The sequence below is a fragment of the Cottoperca gobio genome, chromosome 4 (genome assembly GCF_900634415.1).
Source record: "Cottoperca gobio chromosome 4, fCotGob3.1, whole genome shotgun sequence".
NCBI classification, from domain to species: Eukaryota; Metazoa; Chordata; class Actinopteri; order Perciformes; family Bovichtidae; genus Cottoperca; species Cottoperca gobio.
In genome coordinates, this window is record NC_041358.1 from 23,541,614 (window position 1) to 23,555,636 (window position 14,023).

The window sequence follows — 14,023 nt, forward strand, 5'->3', positions numbered from 1 at the left end:
AAATACAACGTACTTGATCATCTAATTTAGCACAGCGTGTTCAGTGTCTTCCACTACGACCAGGCCTTAATATTTAAACATTCTACAGTCTATGACTTGAATAAAGACAGCAATATTAATTAGGGCTGTCAAATTAGTGCGTTAACTTCGATTACTTAATCACAGAAAAAATAACGCGACAAAAAGATTAACGCAGAATGGAAAGTTCACATTAATAAACTCCCAGATGTAACTGTTGATGCTCCGTTCTGTGCTATTCCTGCAGCAAAGAATGTTCGAACCATCGGAGAACTTCAAGCTGAAGTATCACCTCAATGCAAAGCACTTAGCAGCTAGCTCCGAGCTAACTAGCTCCTAGCTCCGAGCTAACTAGCACCGAGCTAACTAGCACCGAGCTAACTAGCACCGCCGCTGATGCTAAAGTGAGCGACCCGTCTCGTCATCTCTCGATCAGGCGTTCAGGACGCAGCATGAGTCGGTCTACCTTGAGACGCATTAACAACTCCATCACGAAATGTATTGCAATGTACTGCAGGTGGTGGAGGACAGGGGGCTAGCGGAGGCTTTACAGATGATTGAAATGACACAACTTTTAAACATATTGTTTATTGTGCAATGAAAGATGTTAGGCCAGATTTTAAATGGCACTTTATCTCAAACTGTTGTCTAAGATAATTGTGACAAACAAGATATTGGAGAAATAGTATTAAAATAAAAGACATGTTGACAGTTTATAATGCTACTCATTGATTCGCTCATCTTCCAAACTCCATTTGAATTTTCACAGCAAATATTGATATATGCGATTCATTTAGATTAATTAATCGCAAAGCATGTAATTAACTAGATTAAGGAAATGCAAAACAAACAAAAATCAACAATTCATCCATTGTATTGGCACACAAGCCACTCGTGACAAGAGAGCAGCCCAGAGCACCTCAGGCTCCCAGGTGCTCTCACTCAGGTGGGAGAAGTCCTTGCAGCATGTTTGAGGAGCCGCCTGAAGCTGGGACTCCTCTCCGCAGGCAGAGACTCTGTCCTGTCAGAAGACACGTGTGAAGCTGGAGAGAACTTGATCTTCAAAGCATCTGAAGTCTCAAGAAATATTAAATAATACAAAAGCACACAGATGTGTATTCATCTGTAAATGATAATAATAAATGATTAATGCAAATTATTTCTAGTCATCAAACGCAAACACTTGCACATGGTTGAGGTTGCTGGGCAACAGTGGCTGGCTAACGTTGGTGTATGAACAGAAGAACCTGACAGACTCTGTTTGAGTTTTAACAACCTTTTAAGTAGAAACTATTGTGAAGCAGCCTCATTATGTTAAAACATAACAAGTCACAGAACTCTTTGTTTTGAACGCCAATAGAGCGTGAGTGCACATGGTGATGCGCCCAAAAATCAATTCAACAAAACGACCTGCGATGAGATGCATCCATGGAAAGACCTGTGATTCACAGCATGTCTTTGGGTAAACAGAGACACACACAGAAGGAGGACATAGAAGAAAATACATAGACCTTTGGCAAAACACAATATTTTGAAGCGTCATTGTTGTATTTCCAAGGCCTCACTATTGTGCATGTACTACTTACACGAAACAGTGCACAGGTGAACTCATTCATGTTATTTGTGACACTTGCTCTGGGTCAAATACTTGTTTGTCGGATAAGTTATAGCTCTGATACAACCAAATCTTGTGTTCTCATAACTAACATATTAGCAAAACATTGCCTTAACATTCAGCGGACAAAAAGCAACAACAACAACACATTGGATGCGTGTTTCTCATACCTGATGTGCAATAATTTACTCCCCTTTTAGCTTTGATTCTCCTTTGGGCATTGTAGCTTTCTAGACGGCTCTCTTCACCAGTCCCCTGCCTACTTTGGCTCTAGCTAATCCAATTTTCACTCGACCGAGTGCAAACAGACCAGTGAGCCACAATAAAAGAGCTGAAATAGGTTTATTGACAAGGCTAAGGCTCTGAGAAACTCAGGTTCTTTGGCTTTGAAGGAATTAAATGTTATCACAACCTGCAAAAACAAATTAGCGGCTGAAACCACAATTGGCAACCTCAGCAGAAACTAGCCTACATTTTCATTTTCAAACATACCACACATGGTGCTCAGCTTTTTCTTTGAGAAGATCAGCTGCTTTGGGTTGCAGTGCTGCTTGCGGCGAGTAAAGAGAAAAGCTCAAGTGAGTGTCTGCAGAATGCAAAAAAGTCTGCAGGGCAGAGTTAATGTTGAAGGTTTATACAGACTTCTCCATTTATCTATTGTTTTCTTAACCCTATCCCAGGGCACACGCTGGCCACACAGAGCAACAAACACAACCAAGTGAGATTTAGCATTTCACATTCACCTGACTTGCATCTCTTTTGACTGTGAGAGGAGACAAGAGCAGCCAGAGGAAATGCAGACATGGGTAAAAGAAAACATCGCCTGAGTTACAGTAACTTTGTGTGTCCTTATCTTCATATCCTGGATGAATTAAATCCAAGTTAATTCTTCTATTAAAGCTATTTAACAGATTTACTTTAAAGCTATTTTAAGGTGCAGAATGGACGTCTCCTTGTTGTTAAACTGATGTGTTCCCATCAGATTACTGAGCTGGAGTCGTTTGTACTCAAGTAAATGTGATTTCTTCAGAAAGGAAAAGGATCTGAGTGCCTGGAAGTTCAAATTGTTTGCGGTCTTTCAGAGTAAAAAGAAAAGAAAAGAAAGGTGCAATGAACTCTTCTTCCAAAAAGTTTTTTTTAATAGCCTCCAATCAGATGGCTATTATATGGTGAAATATATAAACATAGACAATGCATCATAAACAGAGCTGTTTTAACAACTCGTGCGTAGCGACACTAACAGCCCTGAAGGAGTGCCAGAGGTGGCAGAGGTCCGTGTTTCCCAGGTAACCTCACATCTATGACCAAAGAAGTACAAATAGTGCTTCAGGGTCACCTGAAGAAGGATGTTCTTCAGGCTGCTACGCGTGGGTTGTAAACTCAACTCTAACAACACGCTATTAACAACTAACATGTAACAATCATCGTCTATGTTTGTATAATTTCACCATGAAACAGTCCTCTGTTTTAAATGTGATGCATTTCAATGGTGAACTGAAACTTTAGTGATATCCTGCTATAAACTGCGATACTTGTGTGATATCAGCTGTTTATATGGCCGGTGCAGGGATTACACAATCGCTAACTTTGCTGATACCGTGTTCATTGTGTATGCTGATACTGTTTATTAAAGCCAGTGCCATGAAAGTGTGTTTGCATTAATCACATCACAGTGAATGTGTGGTGGCAGACAAACACAAGGCTGCGGATTATTGTTTGTGGAAGACAAACTCTTTATTCAGAAGAAATGCATCAGAGAGCTGATGCAATTTCATGGTTGAGATTCTGGGTCACTAGCTTTTATTTCTCAAGACATTTCTTGACCGTGCTTTTGTAGCAAACTTTTATCATTTAAGAATGATGCAGTCCATATATTTTCATAAATGTCCATCAGAAATAACCAGATGTGATCATCACTGCAAAGGAAAGTCATATAAATGGTGATAATAATAATAATAAACAAAGAGAAGTAAGCAAATATAAACATTTCAAAAGTTTAAACCAGCAAAGTTTTGCGACCTTCACTTGATAAATGCTTTTAACAATGACTATAAACGATTGTCACAACTGTGTTTCATTATTTATCTGTTGATCTAATAGTTTACTAATCATTTTAGTGCTACTGGCAAGTAGAGCTTATTTTCAGTAATACTTGCAGCTGTTTTGTCCTTGCAAAATAAGAATCATTTCTCTGAGAGTATAAAAGCCTCTGACAATGACATCACACAGACCTCAGATACAACCTTGATGGAGACCTTAAAGGAGTTGATGCAAATGAGCCTCTTGTCACATCGCTGATCTGATATGCTAATCGCCTCTAACCCTAACCCTGTATGTCTGGTAGCTGCAGTATTAGCTGCCTATGTGATGTATTGTGCAACTTAATTGTTCTCCTTTATTTGGCAGCGTGGTGATATGCAAAATCAAAATGCTTTATCAAGATCATTTTTAGAACAGTCAAGAGTAGAAGCAAGATGAGCTCTGCTGTCTGAAAACATTTTGTAATATATTGTATGAAGAAATGATATGACGAACTATTCTAATGGTTGTAAACAGAGATACAATCAGTGTTGATGCAGCAACACAGCACACTTCATCAAACGTGTACCAATCTATGACTGAAACATACCAATGGAAATGAGTGTTTTGTGGGATTTCTATTTTAAATTATGCACAACACTTGTGGGGTCCTGCAGCCTCACAGCTCTTGTCAGACTGGCATTTACTGTAACGATTGGCATTTGGTTGACAGCATCTGTATATCTCAGTACGTTGTTGTTTTCAGAGGCTCATTACCATATTTCTACCCCCACAAGTCTCTATTAGGAATATGTCATCTGACCCTCATTTCAGATTTCTCGAATATAAAACACAGTGGAGAGTAGCGTTCAAATGGGGAATTAATAGCGTTCAAATGTCATATCAACAGGCATGAATTCATTCATTCATTATGCATGTTTAGCTGTTATTTCCCCTGCAGGGAAAATAACAGTACTTTAAGGACATCAAGGACTTTAATAAAAATGCCCTTCAGGAATTGGAATTGAAATTGTCTGACATACAGTCGATTAATAAAAAAAAGCAGGTGTAGTAACAGTAAGTCAAGAGCCTAACTGGATCCATGCAGACGCCTCCAAATGAATATTTCACAGTGCTGTCAGACTGCTGACCTTAAAGTTTGAAGGCAGTGTCTCCTGAGGCACAGGGGAAGACATGTTCATGGCAATACAGTATGCTCTTGGTATTTATGCATCCCTGCTAAACAACCACTTCACACCCACAGGCGACAGATTTAGCAGGAAAATGTGAGTGTATTCTGTCGGGTTGCTAATTATTCAATACAATAAAATATGCTTTTGGAGGGAGGTCACTTGTCATTGTTTGAGTTTGTTTGTTTTTTGCCTTACAGATGGATTGATCCGGAGCGTGCAGTTCCAACAAGCAAAGATTCAGCCAGGAATAAATAATTTAGTTCAAACTCTTTTAAAATTTTTACAAGATCCCATGTCTTGTCTGTGGAGTTTTTGTAATATCTGTGTAGGGGCAGATGGAAATTAAATTTTACTGCGACATTATGTATTATAACCTCTAATGAATATTGTCTTATGACTTCTTATTCAACATGACTTTATCTAACTTAACATATAACAATAGATAAGACAAAGAGTTAAGGACAGCGGTGCTTTGAGCTAAATGCTAACATGCTCACAATGACAATGCGAAGGTGCTGATAACAGGTGAGGTTTACCATGTTCAACCTCTTAGTTTATCGTAATAACATTCTAACATTAAATATGTATGTAAATATTAAGGTTCGTATGATATCTTAAGAAAAGTTGATTTGTCATTTGTCGTGCGTTTTCCTTCGAGCGAGTCGAGCCACGCGGGCGATCACTTCAGGTGCTGCTGTGGAAGCCCCTGCAGTGCAGGATCTGTTCAGGCAACACAACTACTTGGTTAAGGTTTAGAAAAAGATGGAGCTACAGAACAAGTCAGGTAGGGTTTATCCCCGGGGGAAGCATGAACTCTGTATAAAATGTCAGAACAATTTGTCCAATAGTTGTTAAGATATTTCTCTCTGACCAAAGGAGGTTCCTGGAGGACACGTCACTAGCAGAGCTAGCTTCACTTGTTTCCACATTTAATGCAGTATCTCCTAACACACCTTAAGGTTTACATAATATTTGTCTTTGCTCACACTACTGAGCAATTACTGCTGCTTTTCTGCTGCTGGTCAATTAAAAATAAAAGCAAGAACTCCCTTTGACTGATGAGTGACATTCCTAGAGTGAAGACACACACACACACACACACACACACACACACACACACACACACACACACACACACACACACACACACAGTGAGAGAAAAGTGGGAAGAACTATACACACTGGTGTCACAAGAAACACAATTGTCTCTATCTGACAATGCTGTTAATTAACCAATATGCAGTTGGGAGCATGAAAGTCCCTCTGTGTTTGTATTGAGCATGTCTTCTGAAAGAGCTGTGGAGTAATTAAAGAGCCTTTGCCCTTTGGAACCTTCCTGCATCAGATAATGAAGCAATAACGATTACGTAATGCTTCTTTTATGAAAACCCAATAAACTAATCCCAGCAAGACGCTGTAACTCAGTGCTGTGTCAGCTGACAGCTACCTTATCATACCAATCAAATCTCAGCGCTCGTATTCACTGACACTGCTTTGCTGCTGCTGCTTTACAAACGTCTCCCCTATCACAGCCTCCGCCTCCTCTGGCTCTGTGTTATCCTTCCTGCTGAGGTTGTTTTGCTAAGATTGGACAAGTGTATGCAATGCTCCCTCCACATTATTTATCATACGTTATGCTGTACCGCTGCAGCAGGGAGCCTTCCCAACAGCAGATCCAACAGTCAAATAAACGTGTCGCCATCTCCAACTGCAATGCAGTACATCAGGAAGTCTGATAAAATGATGGTTACAGGCGTTGACTTCATTCTACCTTTGTGCATGGCAGTGAGCTCAGAGAGGATGTGAAGGGTGACATGTTGGTGGAAATGGCAAGAAGTGGTGATTGTACTCCGGCAAGATCATTTCTCACAGGTCATTTGTAAGGGTCACGCTGAAAGAGAGAGTTTCATACTTTTACATTTGACCGATTGTGTTATCTTTGAACAGAGCCTGTTTTCTCCAGTTTTCCAATTCCTCTGTGATGAATTGTTTTGTTTGTATACTTGTTGAGGTACACTCTGGGTTTTGAAGCCTTTGTGAAAAAAGTAATTAGATTCTATAATATAGATTCTTATGTTTTCCTCCTTTGCAGTACATTGATGTTTTTAAGCCACCTTAGAGGCTGATCGGTGACTTTGTTTTAGTCCCATGAACAGTTTCCTCAAGGACTACCATAACACACTAATATGCGTCTTCAATTAAACAATATGATTTGTCGACACTTACATGAGTGTGTGTGTAACAATCTAATAAACAGCTGTTTGTATGTCCAGTGTGATTGTATGCCAAAGGTCAGAGCTATCCTTATGTCAATAAGCTATCCAAAAAATAAGAGGAAAAGAAACAACAGACTTTGACCCTCGTGGTGTTTTGCATTTTAGTGGAGACTTCATGTCCTCCGTCTCCAGATAGACCAACTTGTGAATTTCCTTAGTTGTGTACTCTTTGGTTTCCAATCAGATTATATCTCTTCGTAGCCAATGGGGACACAGCAAGCTGGTTGACTGGGTGTGTTGGGTTGGAGTTTAAACTTTGGACCAGAGAAGAAGAGCCGAGAGATACAGTGGAGGCTCGTTGCGGAGACGAAACTTCTCCGCAACACAGTAGATTATATGTTTTGACTAGGCCTCTGTTTTCTTGGGGGCTTCTTTGACATTCCAACCAAGCAAGGGAACTATGGAGCACTACCCAGATCAGGTAAATAACCTCATTTTACCCTTTTTATTACATTGTAGTTTTCCATTTATGAGTTACTGGGGGAAGCCCTAAGAGCAAAGTTCAGATTTAAGAGTAAATTACGTAGCGTACATCAAAATCTGTAATCTGCGGAGAAATGTCGGCTTTAGATCGGACAACTATTACAAACTGTCACAGAGGCCGACACATATATAGGCAGGTTGGGAAAACATATTACACAGCACAGTGTGTTCAGGGATGATCATGGTGAACGGTTGGAAGGTCCCCAGCTGTGGCAGCATATGAAACCTTTATAGTGTCGTTCTCTTTGCTTATTAAAGCATGGAGGACAAAGTACTTTGTGTTGTGATTAAACGTCTTCATCTCATTTCAGAATTGTGATGGCATTGAACTGCTCGATTGGCTGTTTGACCAAAAAGATGGAATTCTCCGTCATGTGGAAACGGGACGCCATGGCAATCATCACACCTGGCCAGTCCAGGACGCAGATGTACGTGAGACTGTGGGATCTCTAATGTCACTGACGCATGCTACATATAGCTGTTTGCCTTGTGTGGACCCTCCTTGACGTGCTCTGCAGGGTCTTTGTCTGGTCCCATCTCTCGCCAGGCAGACTAATGAACGCACTTTTCACCCAGCAGATGCTGCAGCCTGCTGAACAGGCAGATGATGACTTCATCAATGCCCTCCTGAGTGGAAAGGATTCTGTGTCAGACTCGCCTCTCTGGTCCCCTTCACCCAGCGACAGTGGGATCAGTGAGGACCCCCCCTCAGACCAGATGGACAGCCCTCAGCGCCCCGAGAGCCCCCCTGGGGACGCTCAGTATTTTGTTACGAGGCCACAAACCAAGGCAGACCTTGAAGCCATTGTCACGATTGATCTGAGTGAGTCTCAACTATCCAAACGAAAGACATTTATAATGCGACAGATTATAAGTCTACGGCTGCAACTCATGATTACGTTCATTATCAATTAATCTAGAGCAGGGTTTTCAAAGTCTGAGACAAAGCTTTAGTTTACTCGCTTAGTTTCACTGAATTCTAGGATGCTTATGGGATCATAATTATATTATTTGATCCTATAGACACTCAACATTTGAGCCAAGGTTAAGTTAAATACATTAAAAAAGTTTCTGACTCCGGGAAAGTAGGAAAAATATAAAATTCCTGAAAACGACTGTATCTCTGAACTGTCTCTTTAACCAAATCACACACATTTATGCTAAACTACGCAATTTTCTTTTGATAAATAATATAAAAACTCACTTATATTTTCCCCCTTGAGGTTATTTTCTTGTTTAGTAGATTTACAATTAATTTTCTGTGAATCGACTAATAACATCATCATTTTATTCTGATATATATATATCAGTTTATATTAATTATTTATTATTATATATATATATAAATATTTATATATTAAATAGTGATCTCCTGTTCCGCAGACGGGATCACACACATCATTAGTATTGAAATGTTATTGGTGATGAAAATCACACATGTTGGGAACCAAACTGAATAATTTGTATTTGTGTAACATTTAGGCTCCAAATGTAATTTCTAATGTTTTAAATGCTTATCACAGAATCCAAAGGACAGTAGTATGTCCTCTTTCTCTTTGTTGGCACATGCTTTATGTGTATCCTTGTGTCTGTGTGGATGCAGATGGCTGCGAGCCTGGATTCCCAACGGGCAGGACGAGGATTACACAATATCCTTCTGATGTACACAGGTCGCAGCTGTCCTCTGGTTTCCCGCTAACTGTCAAAGATCTGCTGCTGTCGGGTACACCAGAGCCCGTAAGTGAGAGAGTGTTTCCTCGTTGTGGTGGGAGTTTCTCGGTAGGGATGGCACAGTAGTGGTAGGTTTGGAGAGAGAGTGTCTAACGGGTGTTTGTGAATCTTTCTGTGGCTGCTTGACTCACACACAGCACCTGTTGTTTACCTTTGAGTCAGTGTGCATGTGTGTGTGTGTGTGTGTGTGTGTGCATGTGGATGACGACACTCGCTGAAATTATGGATTCACCAGAGGATGAGGCCTTTGGAATTACAAATGATATTCCTATTTTAAAACGTTTATTTCTAGGAAGGTTTGCTGAGCAAGAAGAATCTTCTCAGCAGCAGGTTTGTATGCTGATACATAGAGGAGGATTACGCAGAGGAACGTTAGCTGGTATTTGGTTGAAGGTGATATTTTTCTTAAACTTCTCCATACTTTGTGAGTTCCTTTAATATATATGTAGATATGACCTCCTTTACTTTACTTTAACCCTACCCTAACTGTACTATCCATTAGCTTCGACACTTATTCACCCAGAACCTTTTTTTTCTCTGTGCTAACCACTGCACCACTGTGCTGCCCCATCGTGCCCCATATTAAATAACATTTGTCCCAACCATGCTATTACCCAAAGAGAACATTACTGTGTACTCAAAGAGCACAAACCTCCACCAAGGCCTTTCCTTGAGGGAGAAATACTGCAGATCTGCATCGAGGTTCTCTCTTGGCTGACACACCCTTTTACAAAGTTTTTCTGTAATTCTTCTGACAAACAGACAAACAAACTGAACCACAAACATTCTTGGGTGGAGGTATTACTGTGTTTGTGCTTCTCAAACTTGAGGGTGTGCAGTCATGTGTAATTCAGTCCACTCTGGGTATTGATCACATCTTCGCAGAGCAGTTTGATAAGATAGAGAAAGAGGCAGAATGCAACAACGGTTCTCACACTGTAATTGCTTTGAGGTAGCCATGAAATAAGAGTGATAAAAGTGGCCTACTCTGCACTCATTTAACTACTTCTTGTAAGATTGGAGGTGAAAGTGAGTCGGGTGAAGGAGGTGTGCGTGAAGAGAGAAAAATGTAATCACACAGCAGAGATTAAGTTTTAAATATTAGTATTCATATCTGCCCACCAGGCCCCACACCCATCCCAACAGTCCATTCAAGAGTTGATTCTCAATGAAGATGAGAAGAAGCTTTTGGCAAAGGAGGGGGTGACTCTACCCAACCAACTCCCTCTCACAAAGGTAAACTGCTATCAACACCTCGACAATGAAAACAATTATATTCTCCCAGAGTTAATCTTGTAGAGGTTCAAAATTAAAATGTTCATTCCTCTGTCAATCTAGTACGAAGAAAGGATACTGAAGAAAATACGCAGGAAGATTCGCAACAAGCAGTCTGCTCAGGAGAGCAGGAAGAAGAAGAAGGAGTACATCGATGGGCTGGAGTGCAGGTACCAATCTAATTTATTGGAAAGTATGTGGCGGTAATGCAAAGTGGATGCAATTTGTAAATATTGGACTAGAATGTGTGAAACCACCTGTACGCTCGTTTAAATCACTTTGTGAATGAGAGGGGCCGCTTTTAAAACTCTTCACCATGTCTTGCTCCCCCCTGTATCATCTTCTCTAGGATGGCTGCCTGTAATGCACACAACCAGGAGCTGCAGAGGAAGGTGTCCCAGCTGCAGAAATGCAACATGTGAGCGATTTAAAAAAATGTCCATATCCAGATAATGTTTGTTATGACATTTTGTCATGTCTCGTCGAGTTTGTCGAGTTTGTTCCTGTTGTCTTGTCAGTCACTGTCTGTCATGTCACTTCCTGTTTGATTTTGTACCTACCTCTTGTTTCTCAATCCAGATCCCTTTACTTCCTGTCTTTGTGTGGTTTCCCGCCATCGTCAGCGTCTGCCCCGCCCCTGATTGTTTCCACCTGTTCCCACTCACCTCTTGTACAAACAGTCCTGTCTCCCCTCGTCTTGTGCCAGTTCGTCTCGTTATATCATGTGCAATGAACCAGTGTATCAAGAAGTGTTATTTTGTAGATCCTCCTAATGAGGGTTTTGAGTTTGATGATCTGATTTTTGAAGTGAAGTCTTGTTTTTTTTTACACTTTACATTTGTTTCTGGCATCGTGCGTTTGAGCCTTCCTTCCCTGTGTCCGAGGTCGTGACACATTTCTATCACTCAGAAACTTCCTTTAGCATTTAACCCTCTTGTTCCCTCAAACCCTTGTTGATCCAATTATTTTTCTCTGTATTTTCCTTTTTTCCCCCCCACTTCTCTTTTCTCTTTGGATTCCCTTTGTGCAATCCTCTCTGCAGGACACTGATGGAACAGTTGCGCAGGCTGCAGGCTATGGTCATGAATTCATCTAACAAGCCAGCCCAGACGGGGACATGTGTTTTGGTAAAAAAAAAATAATAGATTGGTAAAAATGTTTTCTCGTAGCGAGTCAAAAAGCAACAACCGTTATTGCTGGATTGATTGAGAAAGGCACAATACACACTGTGCAAAACGGCACAAAAGACATAGAAAGGGACAGTCCCCTATCCCCCCTGTCTGAATAGAAGCCATTTATTGCATTTGATCACTCCAATAGAATAAAGTGCAAGACCTGAGGCAATCATTTTGTGACTTTGAATCTATAAATATGAATGAGTCTCAGTTCCCAGTCCCAGAATTCTTTGTAATATTCACAGAGGGAGTATCCAAATCCCTCGCCAATGTAGAACACAAAGAGTTTAAAGTACAACTTTTCTGTCATCCTGTGTCTATCTTTTTTTTTTACCCATCCTTTGCATTTATATCACATTCTTAGGTGCTTCTGCTGTCCTTCTCACTAATCCTGTTCCCCAACCTGAAGCCCTTCTCTGATACAAAGGTCAGCCAAGAAGACTTCAGTCCAGTCAGAAGTGAGTAACATTCATCACCAAATAGCTTTGTTCGCCTGCCTACCAACTAATCCAGTATCTCTCCGTCGCATCTGTGGAGCCTGTTAGATCTGCAGTCTCACTCGGTGCTGGAAGGTTCTCACCTGCAGACTGTCACAGCGGGCTCCGCCTGTCTGAGGCTTTGCTTTCGACTTAAAATTGAAAGATTAGAGCCAATGCACCAAGGCCATGTATTATCATTACGGTTATGAAGGTATGGCTCTGTCCACAGCTTCTGATGAATTGCTATTCGTCATTACATGATTAGATTTGTTGGCACAAAATTCCAAAATTGTCGATTTTTAATCATGAGGCAAGGTCAGGATTTGCCGAGCAACAAGGTGTCATTTGTTTTCATAAGCAGTTTGACAGCTTGGCAAAACAGTTGATGCTGCACTTTCCCTAAATGCTGAAGGCTAAGTTCTATGTTTTTAGAGTCTTTAAGGTCTTTAGGTTTGAATTTGAAGTGGCCTACAAAGTCCTGCACACACTTGCTTTACTCGGGAGCCAGAATGGAAAACTAATAATAATAAGCAGAGCTGCAAGTCTAGAGGCTTGATCTTGTTTTTCCCCCTCTCTGTGTCTTATTCTCACAGTCCAGTCACGGTCCCTGCAGAACATACAGGCTTCCCGTGTGCTGCATGTCGTTGAATCCCCATTCTCTGCTGAGGATCAGTCAGAGCCTCTGCAACGGCATCCCACAGAAGACCGGGGTTTGGAAGATATTACTGCCATGATGGGAAAGCTGGACGTGAACCAAGACCAGTCCAATTTGGAAGCCATGTCTCAAAACAGCAGTCAGGAAGAAAGAACGGGTCATTTCCATGTAGACCCCATTACTGGTCACATAGCTACTTTGACCTTGGATCCCCACCGCTCTGCCCGGCTGCGACCACACGCTGATGACATGTAAAAGAAATGAATAAATGATCCCTACATGAATTCCCTAAATCCTCTTCCTAATAGTAGAGCAGGGAATTATCAGCTGCTGTTTACACAGACAGGGAAATTAGGTTTTAATCATCCCTGTTTTGTCTTTAATATATATATTCAGTCTGTCTTTTAGTTATTTGTGATACAGTTTTATATTAGTAAATAGATTTGAATCTTACAATGAAATTGCATGTCAAAATGAACTTTGTATCCTTCGGCTTTGATAAAATGCCAGTATAAATATAAGTGTTTATCAAAAAAACTGACAGAGCTGTGAAGTTGTGTAACGTTTGGATCTTGATGGATAATTTGTAAAATGTTGAAGGATTTTATTGAAGAATTAATTAGAACTGTTTGGATTAATTCCAGGATAAAACTCTCCTCAAATAAAACATGTCAAAATGAGATTAGTTGGTTCTCTCAAGTTTTTAGAGCTCTAATACTTGTGATAAAAGTAATTATATTTCACCGAACAATGCCTGAAATGATATGATCCAATGTCTAGACGAGCCGTCTCTCAAAAGGGCGAGTACAGTAGGTTTGATGTCAATCGAGACGGAGAAGGAGACAGCGGATAACTGGGCCAAAGGTGGATCAGATGACCCTTTAATCTCATGACTCAGACTTATACTGGATAATCAACATGTCGATATATTTACTTAAAGACAGGCTCATGTCCACAGCCCTGTCCGTGTCTTGCTTGTCAGACGACACATTGATGGCAGGAAAGTGTTCGTGTCCTCGCTGCCACTTGGGCCAGATCTAAAGGTCTGACATGCTCAGGTTGACATTTTCTGTGGTCAGCCAGACTTCGCTTCAAGGGAGCAAC

The 14,023-nt window shown here is 40.7% G+C and overlaps 1 protein-coding gene across 1 annotated transcript; it reads left to right on the forward strand.

Annotated features, from left to right (window-relative positions):
• Positions 1–7,521: 7,521 nt before the first annotated feature.
• Positions 7,522–13,599, forward strand: creb3l3a (cAMP responsive element binding protein 3-like 3a). The gene is made up of 10 exons (XM_029430046.1): positions 7,522–7,542; positions 7,916–8,032; positions 8,184–8,427; positions 9,208–9,341; positions 10,461–10,571; positions 10,674–10,780; positions 10,960–11,028; positions 11,653–11,737; positions 12,150–12,243; positions 12,858–13,599. The coding sequence occupies exons 1-10, from the start codon at positions 7,522–7,524 to the stop codon at positions 13,172–13,174; spliced, it is 1,299 nt and encodes a 432-aa protein (XP_029285906.1). The 3' UTR covers positions 13,175–13,599.
• The last annotated feature ends 424 nt before the right edge of the window (positions 13,600–14,023 follow it).

Bases quoted from the DNA above. Each gene is read 5' to 3' on its own strand.
- creb3l3a (XM_029430046.1), top strand. From the start codon at position 7,522: ATGGAGCACTACCCAGATCAG. The intron at 10,572-10,673 runs GTAAACTGCTAT...CTGTCAATCTAG, and splicing joins ACCAACTCCCTCTCACAAAG to TACGAAGAAAGGATACTGAA. The intron at 11,029-11,652 runs GTGAGCGATTTA...TCCTCTCTGCAG, and splicing joins CAGCTGCAGAAATGCAACAT to GACACTGATGGAACAGTTGC.